Source organism: Hyla sarda, chromosome 9 (genome assembly GCF_029499605.1).
Source record: "Hyla sarda isolate aHylSar1 chromosome 9, aHylSar1.hap1, whole genome shotgun sequence".
In the NCBI taxonomy this organism is placed as follows: domain Eukaryota; kingdom Metazoa; phylum Chordata; class Amphibia; order Anura; family Hylidae; genus Hyla; species Hyla sarda.
Genome location: NC_079197.1, coordinates 44,361,967 through 44,383,885, shown reverse-complemented (window position 1 = coordinate 44,383,885; position 21,919 = coordinate 44,361,967). Strand labels below are relative to the sequence as shown.

General features: G+C 44.1%; 1 protein-coding gene across 1 annotated transcript; it reads right to left on the bottom strand.

The window, feature by feature from the left end:
* Positions 1-657: 657 nt before the first annotated feature.
* LOC130290435 (death domain-containing protein CRADD-like) lies at positions 658-21,919 on the bottom strand. Its single transcript, XM_056538067.1, has 2 exons — positions 21,781-21,919; positions 658-2,779 (listed from the first exon to the last, which is right to left on the bottom strand). The coding sequence occupies exons 1-2, from the start codon at positions 21,826-21,828 to the stop codon at positions 2,180-2,182; spliced, it is 648 nt and encodes a 215-aa protein (XP_056394042.1). The 5' UTR covers positions 21,829-21,919; the 3' UTR covers positions 658-2,179.

Here is a 21,919-nt window from a genome sequence, read left to right as displayed (position 1 = left end):
GACATAGCGGCTGCTCTGCGATGTCTGAGTGGAGGCCATGTGCAGTGTGCATGTCATTACAAAGTAATGTGCAGTGTGCTCAGACATCACGGCTCCTCCGCAATGTCAGTGTGCACTCGCCAACTAGCAGGCCCCCTGTGTGGATTTGCCGCAGCGAGCAGGCCAGGGGCAAAGCGAGGCAAGGGAACGGGGGTGGCAACAACTGGAGGCACAAAATGGGTCGGGTCACCGGCGTATTTGCAGCGTAAAATAAGTTGCTGATCTGTTACGTGTGACCCTACCCTTATACAGGCTGTGCACTCTCTACTTAACATTGTAGCAGAAGGTGATTTCTTCAGTGTTGTCACATAAAAGGATATTATAAAATATTTCCAAAAATGTGAGAAGTGGACTCACTTATGTGAGATACTGTAGTTGTGTTTCACCAGGACTTTAGAAAGGCCCAAAAAGTTGCCCACTGATATACACTTCAATAAAATGACATAAAAAATTATGCAGTACAGAATATTTTTTTTAATTAGTTAAATTCCTTTAGGACATGTTCACACGTTCGGGTTTTAATTGCACTTAAAAATAATAATAAAAATAAAATAAAAGCTAGGACCAAATCATACATTAAAAAAAAAAAAAAAAAAGAAGAGTCCTGTGTAGAGGAAGAGTGGGTCTACTTTCATTTTTCCAAGGCCTTTTTTTAAAATAAAAAGGCCATGATTGGTTGCTGTGGGAAACTGCACCATTCTTCCTCTACACAGGTATTGTTAAATCTCTTTGAAGACTTTTCCTTAATTTAAACCAAAAGGCTTTGCTTTCAGTAATTGCATTAAATACCTGAACGTGTGAACACTGTCATTGTCCGACATAGGGGACATTTATCAGGACTGGCCTTTCTTATGCTGCTCTTGATGAAAAGACATGAATATGTACAAGTCTCTTAGTATTTTTGGCACATCTTTTAATGTCCGAGTGCCAGCATAGATTTCTGGAGTCATTTACATCAATTCCTGGCCTAAATCCACCAAGCACTGTTCCTTTTTTATGAGCTTTGCCCACTTTTTAAAAAGTGGGCAGAGTTGTTCGAAAAGGTGAAAAGATGTCAATTATTGTGCATAAAGAAGCTTACACAAAAACTTGCAACTTTTGTTCACCAGAAAAGTGGCAGACAAGCCTAAAGAATCTTTCCCAACAGTTGTAAAAAATGGTTTTGTATTATTTTATTATGGCGGTTATTGACACTTTACCATGTAATCTATATGTTGGGTAGCATTATTTCTGTCATATCCTGTGTAATAGCCCATTCTTCTCTGCAGGTAATGCCCCCTGGCTATATCTGTCAATCAAATAGCATCCCTTCCTGTCTCAGATATCACTTATCTGGGGAAAATCATGTAGAACAGAGGATTAAACCAAAGTCCATCCTTGTGATTATACATGTGCAAAACAGCAGTATATGGAAAAAAAAAATAAAAATAGTGGAAATAGTCAATACAATTTTAAAACCACTGGGATATTGAATGGTGTTATCCAGAATTTCATAACTGGTGGCCATTCATAGGGACAGGCCATCAATATTATATAGAAAGGAGTTGGAATTCTGGCAACCCTGCAAAAACTAATTCTGGATAATCATATTAAAGAACAAAGCGAGAAACGTTTTGGGTTTTATTTCCTCTCCAGTGCCTTATACCCTACTCAAAGCATGGAGGATAACTAGCTGATTGATGAGGGTCTGACTGCTAGGACCCCCAGTGATCACGAGAACAGAGGTAAAATGTCTCCTAAGTAAATGAAGAAGCAGCGTGCATGCTTGGCCACTGCTACATTCACTCTATAGGACTTCTACACACACTATGCTTGGTAATATTTGTAAGTACCATATAAAGTGAATGATGCCATGACCGAGCATGTGCTCCGCAGCTCCCTTTATTCTCTATGGGATTTCTGATGATAGCCGAGTACACCCCTGAATTATTTGCAGACGACCCATAGACAGTGAATAAGGCAGTGGTTAAGCATGCAAGCTGCCATTCACTCACATTACATTTGACCTCTGTTCTTATGATCAGTAGAGGTCACAGTGGTTGGACCCCACACCAATTAGCTAGTTGTCCCCTGTGGATAGGGGATAAGTCTTAATCTTGGGATAACCCCTTAAATACACTGTAGATATTGATCTTCAGGATCACTGCAGCATGGTTTTCACTGCTGAGGGATCCACTTCTGCAGCTTGTAGGGCTTCCCAGAGACACTGTATTGTTGCTTTACGTCCCATGTGCTGTTTCCACTTTACCAATCCTTCCATTGCTTGTGAGTGCATACAGTAAGGATGCTGCACTTTACATTTGTAGACTTCCACATGATCCAGTCCCAGAGAACCAAGTACTTTTTCCCATTCAGCCCCCAACTGGTTGGCCAAAAGGCTTAGCTGTTTATCACTTGGGCAGATCTCTTTTACATTGTTAGGCAGGTCTAATGTTTTCCCCCCTGCATTCTCTTTGCATATTTGGTCTAAGTTACTGCGGATCCATGGAAATTCAGATAAGGACTCCATGAAAGCATCGAATGCCTTGGGTCCTCGGGTTGGAAGTACATCCAGAAGCTTCATAGCTCGTCTCTGACTGGTGGCCTGCGAGGTGATTTCCTCAAGCTGCTCACTTGTGATGACACCTTCCTGATACAAGTACTGAGGCACCAGTCCATCAGCCAGGCCCTGCGAGCAGAGCTCGAGCCGCAGTCTTCTCAGAACGTCCCGGTGTCTAGGATCCATCGTGTAGTACACGTCCTAGAGGGTTACAAGCAGAGCTGTCATTTATATTAAGCTCATGTTCAGTATAAAGATTTATAAAATGTATTATTTAGCTTAATAGAATACAAGAGACAGCTCTTGTATTATAAATGCTGTCAGTGGAAACCAATCGTCTGCACAGAGTCTTTCTGCAATGAAAATACTGTCAAAGTCAAATTGGTGCAGGTCTTCAGGAAAAAAAAACAAGTGGAGATGACAAGACAAGTGGCTTGACATAAAGGGGTACTCTGCCCCTAGACATATTCTTTCCTATCAAAACCATAGGGGATAACATGTCTGATTGCGGGGTGTCCGGCCGCTGGCGATCTCCAGGCTGGCGCTGCGGCGTTTATGAACACAGAAGCCTGGGGCATCAGTGTTCGTGACGTCACAACATTCACACCCCTTAGCCGTCCCGCCCCCTCCCATTTAGTTATGAATGGAGGAGGTGTGGTGTGACTTCACAAACACGGAAGCGCCTGCCTGGTGAACATGGGGGTTCCAGCTGCTGGACCCCACGCAATCATACATGTTATCCCCTATCCTTTTGATAGGGGATAACATGTCTAGAGACGGTGTACGCCTTTAAGTCTACTGTAGGGTACATTCACACATACAGTATCATGCCCATATTTGATAAGCAGGATTTGAAGCTGTGTTTAGTCATTTAGTTTACATTAAACTCTGGCGCTTCGGGCGTGGTCTGAATAGCTGCCTGAGCAGAGGAGTCTGTAGTGGGCTCCTGACATCCTGTGCCAAAATCCTGAAATATCCTCACCATCTTGCTTGTTTAAGGGTCCTACCCCCCTCTACCTGCCCCCCTGCATCTAGGGGCATCTCTTGGTGGATTAATTTGAGGTCGGGGAAGACCTTACGGGCGCGCTGTGTCTCCCGCGCGGAGTAAGCCCTGAAGCCCAGGCCTTGCCTGCTGCTTGCCTGTCCGACTCGCGGTCCTCTGCCTTGGACCAGAGTGCTGATCCGCAATACCTGAAAGGCTCCTTGTGATCACAGTCCCCTTTCCTGTCCAGAACGGTGCTGTGAGGAGTGTCGGGACCAGCTCCTGTGAGTACGGCCTCACCCGCCCTCCTGCCTGCCATCTTCGGACACCAGCTCCTGGGCCCTGCTCTCTGCCCCTACTGCTGGAGGTGCTGAAAGACCCAGTGACGAGGGTGGCGAACCGGAACATATATGCCGGCCGGAGCAACATCATCTTGCCCGGCGAACTTGGAGCAGTGAAGGAGGTGAGGGAACGCTGCAGCTGCGGGGCCGGCCACCCTGGCTGCTTGTATATCCCCCCTGGGGGAGCCTGCATAGCAGAGCCTGTTTGTGGTGAGCTCCATTGGCGGAGACGGTGGCGCGCCTCTATAAAGTGCACATTGCAGTGGTGGGGTGCATACCTGGTTCTGGACATTCCTTAGGCTGTGAACCCCCTGTGCTTGATTTCCCTCCTGCACTGGTGTGACTGCCATTTCTAACACCTCTTACTGACGGGGGCATAACCCCTCATTATATCTCCTGGCCGCAGGGGTGCTACTCCCTACCATACTGTACTGTGGTCCATCTGACAGCATTATATTGAGGACAGCTGTGTGCTTTTTGGGGTGCCGTGACCTCCATCTCCATCTCTACCTACCACCCCCCAACTGTTGCTGGACTGTGCTGGGGCTGTGTGTCCTTGCCCATTTTGTGTGTTTCCTGAAATACACCCTGCTGTGTGCCTATTCTATTACAATCCATGGCCGCTAATAAGTGGAAAAAGAACAAGTATGGGGCTGGCCCCTCGCAATCCAGGACTGGTATGTCTGCTAACTTAAGGAATAAATTGGCATTGCAACAGGAGGTGGTGGCTAAGTTGGAGAAATTTGCTTTGCGGTCCCCAGACTCTCCCGATTGCAGGGGAGCCCCTCTACCAATGGCTGATGTGGGGGCTCCGCCGGACCCTCTGGAGGATTATGATGCACTGTCTGCTGTGGCAGCGGCCACCTCACCTAGGCCTCCTGCTGAACCTACTCTGGCCGCTGTTTTTGCTGAGATACAAAGGTGTAATATGACTCTTGCTCAATTGTCCAATCTGATATTTCTCTCATCCTCCATGACTGGCAGAAAGTGACAGATCGTACCCCTGCTGCGGAGGGCAGGATAAGTGATGTGTAGGATGCAGCTGTTCCTCTGATGTGTGATTCTACTAGACACAGTCAGGACATTGCCTTCTTAAAAGCTAAAGCTGACGACATGGAAAACAGACTGCGCAGAAATAATGGGCGGTACCCCACTCAATACATGGAAACTTGGCTTAAGGATATTTTTGGGACTGACAACTTGACCCCTCTCTTTGCTGTGGATCCTTCCTGCCGGGGGGTACGCCCCGATCCATGCTTGTGAAGCTTCTACATTACCGAGATCGGGACTTTATTCTTCGGTTTGCCAAAGAGAAACAGCCTATCACAGTGGACGGCCATGTTATCTCTTTTTTTTCCCCTGACTTCTCAGCGGAGGTGCAGAAAAAGTGTGTCTCATTCATTGATGTTAAGAAACAACTGCATTCCCTAGAGGTCCAGTACTCTATGCTATACCCGGCTAGACTCCGTGTGGTGGCTATGGGCACTACTCACTTCTTTGAAGGGGTGGATGCGGCCCTCCGCTGGTTGGATGCCCACGAATCTCAGTTGTGCCAGAGGGTGCATAGGGGCTCTCCGGGTCCTGCCCCGGGCTGAACTGCTTAATTTGCTTAAGATGTTTCCTACCTGGTGTACTGTTCTTATCTAAAGTTGTCATGCTTATTATTCTCCTGTGTATTTCTGTATTGCATATTTGGGGGGTTGCTAGCTAATTTTATTGTGTGGAGGGGGGGGTTCTAACTGATGTCTTTGGGGATGTATATTTTACTGTTTTACTGCAGTAGTGTTTCTACTACTTACTCGGATATATTTGGCTGGTTGACTGCATTCTAGCGGGGGGGGGGGGGGGGGTTCACTCTGGTCTGCATCTCTATTTTTCCATTTTGTGTTGTGGGATGGAAGTCCCTATGTGTCCTGGAGTGTGTTGCTGACTGGCGTTAGCATATTGGCACCCCCTGGTACCGCATGCTGCGGTGTTGTGTGTGGCTGAATATTTAGTTTTTTTGTACTGGGGTGTTTGGTTAGTTCTCCATCTCTACCTCTTTTCTTGTCTATTTTTTGTCTCAGTTTACTGTGGGTGTGCTTCCTAGTCTCCCCTGGGGCACTTTGGTCCCTTGTGTTTATTTTTGGCTATCCCTGAATGGCGGTATTTAACGTTGTAGGATGGAATGTCCGGGGACTGGGTGATGCCACTAAACGTTATTCCATTTTTGATTCGGTGAGGCAATTCCAACCTGCTATACTCTGTTTTACTGAGATCCATTTGACGGCAGACAATACTGCGGTCTTCAATAGAGCTTGGGTTGGTTATTCTTATCATTCTACCTACTCTTCACATGCTAGGGGAGTTAGTATACCGATTCATTAATCCATTCCTTTTAAGGCGGTCTCATCTGTATTCATCCAGATGGGTGCTTTGTATGCCTGGTTTGTGAAGCGTTTCACCAAACACTTATTATTGTGGGTATCTACATCTCCTCTCCGTATAGTGGTGCTGTGTTACATCGTATTTTGTCTGTGGTGTCTGGGTTTCCTGTGGCCCCTCTCCTTCTCTGTGGGGATTTTAACCAGGTTCTAGACACTTCCTTTGATAACATTTTGGGGACTCCGGACCCCTCTTCGTTCTAAGCCTACTGGCCTTGTTAGATTGCCATTGCAATCCAACTATTAAACAATACTCTTATTACTCTACCACCTATGGGACCCTTTCCAGAATTGATTTTGCTATTGGTGATGTGGATATGGCAGGTTTGGTGCAGGAGGTTGAATACTTGGCACAGGGTCTGTCTGATCACTTTCCTGTCCGTTTAAAAGTACAGGTGACTAGGGATGTTGGAGGACAGCGTCCACTGTGGAGGCTGAACCCGTTCTGGCTACAGTTACTGACTACAGCAGAAATTGTAAGTGTAGAACCCAGGAATTTTATTGAACTCAATGCCGGTTCGGCTTCGGGTCTCCATAGTTTGGGACTCCCTTAAGGCGTTCCTACGTGGCCTCTTTATACGTGACATTAGTATCCATAAAGTCCTTTACTAGAGAAAAGGGTGAAAGGTTGCGCACTGCGGTAGTATGGGCTGAAGGTGCTTATATTCTGGTTCCTTCCACTGTGTCTAAAAAGGCTTGGTTACATGCCCAGGGTGCTTATACTGCTTACTTGGAGGAGGCTGCAGACCATAAACGTTTTTTACTTAACAGAGGTACTTTGAATGTGGTGAGGGTACAGGCAAACTGTTCGCCTATATTGCTCGTGCTCAAAGGGGTTTACGTACATTGGGTGTCTGAGGGATGTTCAGGGGAAGGAAGTTACTGAGGATAGGCATATTTTACATTTAATGTTGGATTTTTAAAACGACGCATATTCATCTAAGACTGCATGCTCTGAGGTGGACTTGGAGGAATATGTGGGGCGGATATCTCTGCCCTCTCTTTCTCTGGAGAAGAGGGGAGCACTGGACTCGCCTATCTCTCCAGAAGAACTGGAAGTGGCCTTACAAGATGCCCTTAATGAGAAGTCCCCAGGCCCTGATGGTCTGCCGAGTGAGGTTTATAAACAGTATTAATGTTAATGTATAGCAGTGCTCCTTCCAAAACCTGGTAAGGACCTGTCGTGTGCGGGCTCCTACAGGCCTATCTCTTTATTATGCGCTGATGTGAAACTGCTGGCTCGGGTACTCGCCAACAGGTTGGCTAAGGTTGTTTTATCACTGGTTCACGGGGATCAGACTGGCTTTATGCCAGGCAAATCTACAGTTTATCTCAATTTTATCCCAGGAGGGGGCTGGTGCTCAGTCCCTTGTTTTGTTGGATGATGCCAAGGAGTTTCATAGCGTTGAATGGAACTGTGACAGGTGATGAGAACTATGGGGGAGATTTATCAAAACTTGTGCAGAGGCAAAGTCGCCCAGTTGCCAATAGCAACCAATCAGCTTGCTTCTTTCATTTTTCAGATGCCTTGTTAAGAATGTAAGAAGTAAGCTGATTAGTTGCTATGGGCAGCTGCACAACTTTGCCTCTGCACAAGTTTTTATAAATCTCCCCCTATGGGTTTTGGACCTCGGTTTCTCTCTTATGTTCAGTTGTTGTACCGGAATCCTGTTGCCCGACAGAGTGAACAGCCAACTGTCAGAGCCATTTAGGTTGCAGGTGTCCCCTGTTGCCTCTGCTCTTTGCTCTAGCTATTGAGTCTTTAGCTTGTCTTATTAGAACTTCTGTTGATATACTATGGTTTCGGTATGAGTCCATTGAGGAGCGGGTTGCGCTATATGCAGACAATATGTTGCTATTTTTTGGGAGATACGGCCCTCTCCTTGGCACCTGTCATGTCTCCTATAGCTGACTTCGGCTCTCATTCTGGTCTGCTAATTAACTGGGAAAAATCTGTGCTTATGACTCTTGATCCTCTGCCTGAGATTTCTCAGCTTCCTGCCTCCAAGCTTCAGGTGGTCACTAGTTTTAAGTACTTGGGCATTACTATTACTTCTTCACTGCATGATTTTGTTTCTTGTAACCTGACCCCTCTCTTGGATAGGAGTTCCCAGAAGGTGGCAGTCTGGTGTAAACTTCAGATTTCGGTGGTTGGCTGGACTAACCTGGCTAAAATGGTATTGATGCCACAATTATTGTACGTATTGCAAAATTCCCCAGTCTGGAGTGCGATGGCCCACTTTCAGCGCATTCAGCGTCTTTTCAGACAGCTGCTATGGGGGGGGGGGGGGGGGTGTAGGGTCCGGGGATGGCTAGACTTAGATTGAAAACGCTTCAATGGGGAAAGTCTTCAGGGGGCTTAGCCCAATCCCTGGTTACATTTTTTAGCCTCCCAATTGCATCAAACGCGGGGTTGGGCGCATGTTGGCACGTTAGGACCTATGGGAAGATTGTTCACGGTGCGGAGAGGAAGGAACTGTGTAGTTTGGAGCAACTATTTGTTTAGGGAGTAGTACGGTCATTTGGTGACCTGCAAGAGGAGTTTGCCTTGCCGCACTCTTCCTTTTATAGGTATTTACAGCTTCGCTATGTGTACGAGACAGTGTAGGTCCCTCTCTTTGGCAATTCATTCTAATAGGGTTGTGGACACAACGATGGTTACAAAACGGCAGTCAGCGGGGATCATCTCGTGGTTGTATGGAGAATAGTTGAGCTACCATCATGAAAAGTTCCCTTTAACCCCTTAAGGACTCAGCCCATTTTGGCCTTAAGGACTCAGACAATTTAATTTTTACGTTTTCATTTTTTCCTCCTCGCCTTCTAAAAATCATAACTCTTTTATATTTTCATCCACAGACTAGTATGAGGGCTTGTTTTTTGCGTGACCAGTTGTCCTTTGTAATGACATAACTCATTATATCATAAAATGTATGGCACAACCAAAAAACACTTTTTGTGGGGAAATTAAAACGAAAAACGCAATTTTGCTAATTTTGGAAGGTTTCGTTTTCACGCCGTACAATTTATGGTAAAAATGACGTGTGTTCTTTATTCTGAGGGTCAATACGATTAACATGATACCCATTATTACATACTTTTCTATTATTGTTGCGCTTAAAAAAAATCACAAAGTTTTTAACCAAATTAGTAAGTTTATAATCCCTTTATATTGATGACCTCTCACTTTTTTATTTTTCCGTATAAGCGGCGGTATGGGGGCTCATTTTTTGCGCCATGATCTGTACTTTTTTTTGATACCACATTTGCATATAAAAACTTTTAATAAATTTTTTTATATTTTTTTTTTAATAAAATGTATAAAAAAAAGTAGGAATTTTGGACTTTTTTTTTTTTCGTTCACGCCGTTCACCGTACGGGATCATTAACATTTTATTTTAATAGTTCGGACATTTACGCACGTGGCGATACCAAATATGTCTATAAAAAAAATGTATACGCTTTTTGGGGGTAAAATAGGAAAAAACGGACGTTTTACTTTTTTATTGGGGGAGGGGATTTTTCACTTTTTTTTTACTTTTACATTTTTTTTTTACACTTGAATAGTCCCCATAGGGGACTATTCATAGCAATACCATGATTGCTAATACTGATCTGTTCTATGTATAGGACATAGAACAGATCAGTGTTATCGGCGATCTTCTGTTCTGGTCTGCTCGATCACAGACCAGAGCAGGAGACGCCGGAAGCCGGACGGAGGAAGGAGAGGGGACCTCTGTGCGGCGTTCTGAATGATCGGATCCCCACAGCAGCGCTGCGGGCGATCCGATCATTCATTCAAATCGCGCACTGCCGCAGATGCCGGGATCTGTATTGATCCCGGCACCTGAGGGGTTAATGGCAATTGCCGGCGGGTCCCTGGCTGCGATCAGCAGCCGGGATCAGCCGTGCATGACACGGGCATCGCTCCGATGCCCACGGTTATGCACAGGACGTTAATGTACGTCGTGGTGCGTTAAGTACCACCGCACCAGAACGTACATTTACGTCCTGCGTCCTTAAGGGGTTAAAGGGGTACTCCGGTGAAAACCTTTTTTCTTTTAAATCAACTGGTGGCAGAAAGTTAAAAATATTTGTAAATTACTTCTATTAAAAAATCTTAATCCTTCCAGTACTTATAAGCTGCTGAATGCTACAAAGGAAATTCCTTTCTTTTTGGAACACTGATGACATCACGAGCACAGTGCTCTCTGCTGACATCTCTGTCCATTTTAGCAACTGTGCAGAGCAGATGGATGTTAAGGGCAGCATGGTGGCTCAGTGGTTAGCACTGCTGCCTTGCAGTGCTGGGGACTTGGGTTCAAACCCCACTAAGGACAACAATAAATAAAGCATTATTATTATTATTATAACGTCAGCAGAGAGAACTGTGGTTGTGATGTCATCAGAGAGCATTCCAAAAAGAAAAGAATTTCCTCTGTAGTATTCAGCAGCTAATAAGTACAGGAAGGATTAAGATTTTTTAATAGAAGTAATTTACAAATCTGTTTAACTTTCTGCCACCAGTTGATTTAAAGAAAAAAGGTTTTCACCGGAGTACCCCTTTAACTGTTCGGGGTAAATGGGAGAGGGATCATGAAGTTATGACTGCCGAGGAGTGGCCCACAGAGTGAAATGTGCAATCCCAAAAGGGAGTTCCACCTCTCCCCTTTCAAGCTTCGATGTATTCACACAATGTGGTATAAAAGAGAGACACTAAAAAATGTCCATCACATGTTAAACCCAGCCGGGTAGTAACTCACGATTACAAAGTTGGTTTCTTGCTATTCATTTATTTGGAGCTTAAAGGGGTATTCCAGGCCCAAACTTTTTTTTTATATATCAACTGGCTCCGGAAAGTTAAATAGATTTGTAAATTACTTTGATTAAAAAAATCTTAATCATTGCAAAAGTTATTAGCTTCTGAAGTTGAGTAGTTTTTTTCTGTCTAACTGCTTTGTGATGACTCACGTCCCAGGAGCTGTGCAGTTCCTATGATGATATTCTCCCATCATGCACAGCTCCCGGGACGTGACATCATCATTGAACAGTTAGACAGAAAACTTCAGAAGCTAATAACTATTGAAAGGATTAAGATTTTTTTATATAAGTAATTTACAAATCTGTTTAACTTTCCGGAGCCAGTTGATATATATAAAAAAAAGTTTTTGCCTGGAATACCCCTTTAATCATAAATCTTCTTACAAAGTGAAGCTTATCCCCTTAAGGACATAGCATTTTTCCGTTCTTGCACTTATGATTTTTAGAAGGTAAGGAGGTAAAAACGAAACCCTTTAAATTTTGCACCTAAAAATCCATATGACTTATTTTTTGCGCCACCAATTCTACTTTATAATGACATAAGTCATTTTATCCAAATATTTATGGCGAAACCAAAAAAAATTATCGTTGTGCGACAAAATTGAAGAAAAGATGCCATTTTGTAACTTTTGGGGGCTTCCGTTTCTACGCAGTACATTTTTCGGTAAAAATGACACCTTCTCTTTATTCTGTAATGGTATTAAAAGTGACCAAAAATACGCTATTTTGGACTTTGGAAATAGTTCAGACATTTATGCACGTGGCGATACCACATGTTTATTTTTTTTTATGGGAAAAGGGGGGTGATTCAAACTTATTAGGGGAGGGGTTAAATCATCTTTATTAATTTTTATTTTCCACTTTTTTTTTGCAATGTTATAGCCCCCATAGGTGCTAAAAAGTTAATGCCGGACATCTGCCTGAATGGCGATGTGCGGCAGTAGCCACGGGTCCTGGCTGCTGATAGCAGCCAGGACCATGTGGGTATGATGTGAGATCAGCTCCTGAGCTCACTTCATAACCCTGCCATGCCGCAGCGCCATTTATAAACGGCGTTTTGCGGCAAGGGGTTAATACAACAACAGACGGATCTGAGCTGAGATCTCCTACTGCTCGACACCTTGGAGGCGACGGCGTTTTGGGGGTGTGCCCCTTTAGTCATGCGTACCAGGTGTGGAGAGGGGGAGGGTTATATAGCAAATAGGCACCTGTTCACATACACTTAACAATACTAGAAAAAACGCATGTACATATTTCAGTAATAAAACATTAACTAAAGTGCTATCATTCTATAAAAACAATTTAAAACTGTTTACTTAATTTAAACTTCGTGGAAAAACGCTGTCCAATACAGTAATCCAATAGTATTCCCTCTTCAGTAAACGTCTTTTATTAAGGCTTTCGTTTGCTAACTCAGGAACTTGCTCCAGTACTAACCATATGAGTTATGCAATAGAATATCCTAGCATCAGTACTCTCTCCATAATTTGTTCTTTATTCAAGAATTTTCTGATCACCGACTTGTGTTCAGTAAGGCTGGGTTCACACCACGATTTCTTAAATACGGTTCCCGTATACGGTTTGGAGGAGGGGGGCGGGGCTTAATTGCGGCGCCCGCACTCAGCCGTATTCGGGAACCGTATTTAATGTATGTCTATGAGCCGGCCAGAGTGAACCGCAGCCTCCGGTCGGCTTCGTTTTCGGCCGTATGCGGTTTCCCGACCGCAGGCAAAAACGTGGTCGACCACATTTTTGCCTGCGGTCGGGAAACCGCATACGGTCAAAAACGAAGCCGACCGGAGGCTGCGGTTCACTCCGGTCGGCTCATAGACTTGTATTAAATACGGTTCCCGAATACGGCTGAGTGCGGGCGCCGCAATTAAGCCACGCCCCCCTCCTCCAAACCGTATACGGGAACCGTATTTAAGAAATCGTGGTGTGAACCCAGCCTAAGACGGGTTTTGATCATCCTAGCTGTTTGACCGACATAACTAAGTCTGCACGGACATTTGAGCATGAAAAATTACATTTTTACTTGCACAGGTATAGAAATATTTATGTATAATGGGGTAACCTTTTGAAAGATGATTAAATTTATCTCCTTTAATCATGCCACTACAGTGGCCACAATTTAAACAAGGAAAGGTACCCTTACGTCTTTTTCTTACTGCTACTTCACTTTTGATAAGTTTTTCACCTACTGACCGACCCATCTTGTAGGCAAACATTGGAATTTACCATAGTTTTTATCTGTTTGTAGCAGATGCCAATTTCTCAGAATGGCCTGTCTTACTAAACATGCTCTCTTGTCGTACGTACCTACGGTAAATACATTACACGGTTCTGTTCTTTTTTTATTTTAGGTTCAGTAGATTTTTTCAATAAGTCACTTCTGTGAATTTTTTGGACCTTTTCCCCTTCAAGTGTCACCTGTTTAGCATCATATCCTTTCTCAATACATTTCTGTGTTCGTTTTTCTTTACTGATCTCATATTCTTGGTTAGAACCAGTAATAAGTCTGGCTCTGATGAATTGACTACGAGGCAGACCTTTTGAATGTGGTAGGTGCATGAAAACTTTTCCTATGTAAGGTATTATTTACATCCGTGGGCTTTATGTACATGGTCGTATGAAAACCCTCCAGTGTACGTCTAATTTCAACATTCAAAAAATGAATATCATTACTGTCATTTAATGTAAACTTGATGGTATTATGTTTTTTGTTTAAATTCTCTACAAATGTCAGCAGGGACTGTGCATCACCCTTCCATGTCATGAACATGTCATCCATGTAGCGAAGCCACGTGGATAGCGTGTTCATGGAAGTATCACCAAAAACATGGATGAGGCTATGCGGCAGCTTTCATATAACAATGTCTATAAAGTGTTGAAGGAAGATCCCACATTGAAGACAAACAAACAGTAGACAGTTCCATATTAACACACGTAGAAAGTGGCATAATCTCCAGTAAATCGAGTAAAGTACTTATTGTTGAATACCCTAGAACTCCCGTCAGGTATCTTCTCCCTAAAATCCACAATTTCTACAAGAGGCCACTGGGAAACCCGATCGCGTCCAGGTCGGGGTCCCTGTTACAGCCTCTCGCAGTCCATGTGGATGATTATTTCCAACCAATGATTAAAAAACTCCCGAGATGTTTTTTTTAAGGCACCTTAGTGATATTCAGAGTACAAATGTGGATTATTTGTGTAGTTTGGATGTCCAAAGTTTGTACACAAATATCCCACTCAATGAAGGAATGTCTTGTGTACGTGATCTGTTGTCCAGTGATGCTTCACTGGATAAGGCTGGGTTCGATCGAAGCGGAAAGAATTAATAATTATTGCCATATCAAGTAAACCCATCAAAAATGCAATTTTTCTGTTAGGCTGGGTTCATATCACGTTTTTACCAATACGGGACCGCATACGGCTGGGGGGAGCTAAAACCTTGCGCTCCCATATCCCTGCCCTTTGCAATTAATTTCAATGAGCAGACCGGAGTGAAACACCGACTCTGGTCGGCTTATTGTTGCCCCGTTTGCGGTTTTCCCACTGCACCTAAAATCGTAGTAGACCACGGTTTGAGGTGCGGTGGAAAACCGCATATGGGGCAAAAATGAGCCGACCGGAGTCAGCGTCTCACTCCGGCCGGCTCATTGAAATGAATTACATATGGGCGGCATACGGTAGGGATACGGGAGCGCAAGGTTTTAGCTCCCCCCAGCCGTATGCGGTCCCGTATTGGTAAAAACGTGATGTGAACCCAGCCTAACAGAAAAATTGCATTTTTGATGGGTTTACTTGATATGGCAATAATTATGAATTATTTCCGCTTCGATCATACATATTATCTGCAAACCTATGGCATATCTATGGGGTCCTCAGTGGCCCCTAGTGTCGCTACTGCTTTTATGGCAGACTTTGAACAGCGGTATGTTTTTGGTGATACTTCCATGAACACGCCATCCACGTGGCTTCGCTACGTGGATGACATGTTCATAACATGGAAGGGTGATGCACACTCCCTGCCGACATTTGTAGAGAATTTGAACAAAAAAAACATAATACCATCAAGTTTACATTAAATGACTAATGATATTCATTTTTTGAATGTTGAAATTAGACGTACACCGGAGGGTTTTCATACGACCATGTACGTAAAGCCCACGGATGTAAATAATACCTTGCATAGGAAAAGTTTTCATGCACCTACCACTTACAAAGGTCTGCCTCATAGTCAGTTCATCAGAGCCAGACGTATTACTGGTTCTGACCAAGAATATGAGATCAGTAAAGAAAAACGAACACAGAAATTTATTGAAAAAGGATATGATGCTAAACAGGTGACACAGAGGTGACTTATTGAAAAAATCTACTGAACCTAAAATAAAAAAAGAACAGAACCGCGTAATGTATTTACCGTAGGTACGTACGACAAGAGAGCATGTTTAGTAAGACAGGCCATTCTGAGAAATTGGCATATGCTACAAACAGATAAAAACTATGGTAAATTCCAATGTTTGCCTACAAGGAGGGTCGGTCAGTAGGTGAAAAATTTATCAAAAGTAAAGTAGCAGTGAGAAAAAGTAGTCGTCAAACATTTTTGGCAAGCAGACATAAGGGTACCTTTCCTTGTTTAAATTGTGGCCACTGTAGTGGCATAATTAAAGGAGATAAATTTAATCATCTTTCAAAAGGTTACCCCATTATACATAAAGGTTTCTATACCTGTGCAAGTAAAAACATAATTTTTCATGCTCAAATGTCCGTGCGGACTTACTTACTGATCAAAACCCGTCTTACTCAACACAAGTCGGTGATCAGAAAATTCTTGCATACAGAAAAAGCGGAGATAACAAGTTATGGAGAGAGTACTGTTGCTAAGCATTTTCACGAATGTGGACATGCTATTACATCACTCAAATGGTTAGTACTGGAGGAAGTTCCAGAGTTGGCAAACGAAAGCCTTAATAAAAGACGTTTACTGCAGAGCGAATACTAATGGATTACTGTATTCGACACTGTTTTTCCACAAGGTTTAACCCATAAGGACGCAGGGTTTTTCCGTTTTTGCATTTTCATTTTTTCCTCATCACTTTCTAAAAATCATAACGCTTTAAATTTCGCACATAAAATTCCATATTATGGCTTATTTTTTGCGCCACCAATTCTACTTTGCAGTGACATTTGTCGTTTTACCAAAAAATCCACAGAGAAGTGGCAAAAAAATTAATTGTGCGACAAAATTGATGAAAAAATTTAATTTTGTAACTTTTGGGGGCTTTCGTTTCCACGCAGTATATTTTTCGGTAAAAAGGACACCTTATGTTTATTCTGTAGGTCCATACGGTTAAAAAAATACCCCACTTATATAGGTTTCATTTTGTCGTACTTCTGAAAAAAAATCCTAAATACATGCAGGATAATTTATACGTAAAAAAATTCTCATCTTCTGACCCTTATAACTTTTTTATTTTTCCGTGTACGGAATGCTATGAGAACTCATTTTTTGCGCCGTGATCTGAAGTTTTTATCGGTACCCTTTTTGTATTGATCGGACTTTATGATCTTTGACTATGACTTATTCATTTTTTTCATGATATAAAAGGGACCAAAAATACGCTATTTTGGACTTTGGAATTTTTTTGCACATACGCCATTGACCATGCGGTTTAATTAACCAAATTTTTTTTATAATTCCGACATTTCCGCACGCAGCGATACCACATATGTTTATTTTTATTTACACAGTTTTTTTTTTTTTTTTTTATGGGAAAAGGGGGGTGATTCAAACTTTTATTAGGGAAGGGGTTAAATGACTTTTATTAAAGGGGTATTCCAGGCAAAAACTTTTTTTTATATATCAACTGGCTCCGGAAAGTTAAACAGATTTGTAAATTACTTCTATTAAAAAATCTTAATCCTTCCAATAGTTATTAGCTATTATTGCATTAAGCTCCACTTCGTAAGAAGATCTATGATTAAAGGGGTACTCTGGTAGAAAACTTTTTTTTTTTTTTATCAACTGGTTCCAGAAAATTAAGCAGATTTGCGAATTACTTCCATTAAAAAATGTTAATCCTTCTGGTACTAATTAGCTGATGAATACTACAGAGGTAATTCTTTTCTTTTTGGAACACAGAGCTCTCTGCTGACATCATGACCACAGTGCTCTCTGCTGACATCTCTGTCCATTTTAGGAACTGTCCAGAGCAGCATATGTTTTCTATGGGGATTTTCTCCTACTCCGTTCTTAAAATGGACAGAGGTGTCAGCAGAGAGCACTATGTTTGTGATGTCAGCAGAGAGCTCTGTGTTCCAAAAAGAAAATAATTTCCTCTGTAATATTCAGCAGCTAATAAGTACCGGAAGGATTAAGATCTTTTAATAGAAGTTCTTTACAAATCTGTTTAATTTTCTGGCACCAGTTGATTAAAAAAAAAAAAAAAAGTTTTCCACCGGAGTACCCCTCTAAGTTTTCTAATAAATGAAAACGAATAGCAAGAAACGAACTTCGCAATCGTGAGTTACTACCCGGCTGGGTTTAACATGTGATGGACATTCTCTAGTGTCTCTCTTTTATCCCACATTGTGTGAATACAGTGACCCCCCGACCTACGATGGCCCCGACATACGATCATTTCAAGATATGATGGCCTCTCAGAGGCCATCACATGTTACAGGCAGCATCAACATACGATGCTTTTGTATGTCGGGGCCATCGCATAAACGGCTATCCGGCAGTGCAGACTGCTTCAGCTGGTCCGCTGACGATCACTTACCTGTCCTCGGGGCTTCGGCGCGTCCTCTTCAGGATCCCCTGCATCGTCGACGCTCTCTCTCGTCGTCATCACGTCGCTGCGCACGTCGTCCCGTCATCCAATAGGAGCAGCGTGAGTAGCGACGTGATGGCAGCGACTGAGAGCGAGGATGCCGGGGAAGCAGAGGCCTTGCCGGAACGTCGGGGACACCCCGGGGACGCGGCGACAGCGATGGAAGGCGACATCCAGGGCAGCGGTGACGGTCCGGAGCGGCGGGGACACGTGAGTATAACCTCTAATACCAGTCGTCTTAAACCTGCGGACCTCCAGATGTTACAAAACTACAACTCCCAGCATGCCCGGACAGCCGTTGGCTGTCCGGGCATACTGGGTGTTGTAGTTTTGCAACATCTGGAGGTCTGCAGGTTGTAGACCACTGTCCTATACTTTACATTGCACGGATCCCTCAACATACGATGGTTTCAACAAACAATGGTCCATTTGGAACGGATTACCATCGTATGTTGAGGGACCGCTGTACATTGACGAGGAGTGGTCCACTGTGCTGGCACTGACTATCTATCTTCGTCCGAATCTAATCGGTTGTCCCAGCTCTCTCTTGCATAGAGTATATAAAACTCCAACGTTCTTGCACAGTATTGGGGTCAGATCTGATTCTGCATGTCCACGCTGTGGTAGGTTGGAGGCTCACCTGGTGCATATGATGTGGTACTGCCCCCTTTTAGATGCTTATTTTCGGGAGGTGCTTAATCTTATCCGGATGGTGTATGGGGTAACTATCTCGACTCCCTAAGGTGTTTCTGCTCGGTCTAATTGGTTGTGGACAGGAACCCTCTTCTGTGGAGACTGGCGTCCTACGTGTTCTGTATCAGGCCCGGAAACTGATTGCACAATACTGGATTAGACCCGCTCCTCCTGACGTGTCGGATTTGATTGCCAGAGTTAAATTTATAGTTAGACTGGCGAAACGAATTTATATGAAACAAAAGATAGAAAGGAAGTTTGACGGGATTTGGGGTCCCTGGGTGCGTAAATTTGACCCTGTTATGATGGGATGGGAGGTAGATGTTGGTCTCTGTGTTCCTTGTTCAGGATGATGTGTATGGTGTGAGGTTGGTTTGTGTGTGTGCCTTCTATTTGGTCTCTGTTCTGGATGATTTCTGATGTGGTGCCTGACGTCCTTATATATGTTTCCTGTTCCATAGAGGTCTCTACTACTGGGAGACCGTGTCCTGCACATAAATTGGCCTTGATTTTATGCTTTGCTCTACAGTTTTTCTGTTTTATAACTGCCTGGTATTTTTGGTAGGTGAGGATGAGACAGACTGTTTGTTTGGGGGGGTTGTTTGTTACAATTTTTATTTGTGTTTAAAAATTTCAATAAAAATAATCTGAGAAAAAATAAAAAATAAAAAAACACTGCAGCTTCAAATCCTGAGCATCAAAGGTTTTGCTGGCCATCGACTTCAATGGGTAGCAAAATCAGCTGCACAAAATATGCAGCAAAAAAATGCAGCAGATCCTGTACACATGAATGTACCCTGAGGGTGAATTCACACATACAGTATCCTGCGCATATCAGATGCACAGATTTTGAACCTGCAGATTTTATGCTGCAGATTTCAATGTAAACTAAATAACTGAACACAGAATGAAATCTGCAGCTTCTAAATGATACTATGTGTGTGAATTCACCCTAAGGACTCATTCACATGGGCGGATCCACAGCGTATTTTATGCTGCAGATCCGCCAACGATGGACCCCTATAGTGTGCCTCAGATGTGCCTGCTCGGAAGGCAATCCGTCGCTACAAGCAGACACACTGGGATGTGCGAGTTGCCGGGCACATGCGCAGTATACTCGCACACATCGCGGCTGCTCTCAGGGAGCAGGGGGAAGCGCCCGCGATGTGTGCGAGTATACTGTCACAATCTCCGCCCCACCCTCACATTCTCTCTCCCCCAGAATTTTATTATTTAAATTTGTTTTTACCTGCTCTGGCTGCAAGCACAGGCGGGGCTCTGTACGAGCGAGAGAGCAGGGCGGCGGGCGCACTGATCGGTGGAACAGTGAACTCAGACATGGCGCTGCTGCGCTTAGAAGTGAGGTCACGTCACCTCCACGGTGACGTGACCTCACATCTAAGCGCAGCAGCACCACGCCGGCTCTTGGCAGGTTTGCTGTTGTGCCATGTTCTTTCCATTTGGTTATGAGAGATTTCATGGTGCTTCTGGGCATCAAAGATTTGAATATTTTGGATATTTTTTTTTTTAACCTAACCCTGACTTGTACTTCTCAACAACATTGTCCCTTACTTGTTTGGAGAGCTCCTTGGTCTTCATGGCAGTGTTTGGTTACTGATGCCTTTTGCTTAAAGGGGTATTCCCACCCTAGACATCTTATCCCCTATCCAAAGGATAGGGGATAAGATGTCTGATTGCGGGGTCCCGCCGCTGGGGACCCCCGCAGTGTTGCATGCAGCACCCACCTGTTTCTTGTCCGGAAGCGCTGGAGGGTCTCGGTCGCGACCACGGGAACGGAAGTCCATGAAGTCAGGACTCCGCCCCCATGTGACGTCACGCCCCGTCCCCTCAATCACGCCCCCTCCCATAGACTTGCTTTGAGGGGACGGGGCGTGATGTCACACGGGGGCGGAGTCCTGACATCACGGACTTCCGTTCCCGCGGTCGTGACCGAGACCCTCCAGTGCTTCCGGACCAGAAACAGGTGGGTGCCGCATGCAACATTGCGGGGGTCCCCAGTGGTGGGACCGCCGCCATCAGACATCTTATCCCCTATCCTTTGGATAGGGGATAAGATGTCTTAGCGCCGGAGTTCCCCTTTAAGTGTTACAGGCTCTGAAGTGTGTATATGTAATGACAGATCATGTGACACTTAGACTGCACACAGGTGGACATCATTTCACTAATTATGTGACTTCTGAAGGGAATTTGTTGCACCAGAGCCTTTTACGGGCTTCCTTACAAAGGGGGTGAGTACATACGCACATGCCAATTTTCTATTTCACTTCACCAAATTAGACTATAAATGTTCTGATCCATCACATAAAATTTAGCTTAACAAAACATTGGCTGTAATGTACCAAAATATGAAAAAAGGGGAATGAATACTTTTGCAAGGAACTGTATACTGCATAAGTGTGAACCCTGCCAAAACACCAAAGTAGCTGTGCTGGGATCACCATGCCTGACCCCAATAATGGAGAATCCAGGGGCCATTTGTTTCTCGTGCAGTCTTTCCCAACCAGTGTGCCTCCAGCTGTTGAAAACCTACAACTCCCAGCATGCTTAGAGTTGTAGTTTTGCAACAGCTGGAGGCACACTGGTTGGGTAACAGTCTAGTGCAGTGTTTCCCAACTAGGGTGCCAACAGGTGTTGCAAAACTACAACTCCCAGCATGACTGGACAGCCAAAGGCTGTCCAGGCATGCTGGGATTTGTAGTTTTGCAACATCTGGAGGCACCCTCGATGGAAACCACTGGTCTAGTGTGTAATAATTGCACTGGAGTTTGTTGTCGTCAAATGACGGGGCAGGACTATGGAAAATACAAACGCAGGTGTGAACACAGGCTAAGGCCAGTTTCACATGAGCAGAATACAGCGACCGTATTACCGCCTCAAGTCCCGGTCAGAACCCGGGTGTGATGACTGTAGTGTCAGGCTGGGGCTTGTGGTTATAATGCACCAATGGGGTAAAGCGGCCTAACAACCCTGGACAGGACGCAATCATGTGCCGCCTGGAAGCCCGCACATACAGGACACGGCTGCCGTGAAACAAAACGCATCGCTCGCCCTGCCATTGTTCACACGTAAGTATTGCCAATTCACTGACCTGAGCGGAGCCCCTCCTGCTATGCTGGACGCAGGAGTCACGTGCCATGGACTGATCACGTGATTACTCTCTTCACCGAGGCACAAGCTCTGTGGGCACGTATATGCTTTAACGGTATGGAGCGGCCTGGAGCATTCAG

Bases quoted from the DNA above. Each gene is read 5' to 3' on its own strand.
- LOC130290435 (XM_056538067.1), bottom strand. From the start codon at position 21,828: ATGGCACGTGACTCCTGCGTCCAGCATAGCAGGAGGGGCTCCGCTCAG. The intron at 2,780-21,780 runs GTCAGTGAATTG...GTAACCCTCTAG, and splicing joins GCAGGAGGGGCTCCGCTCAG to GACGTGTACTACACGATGGA.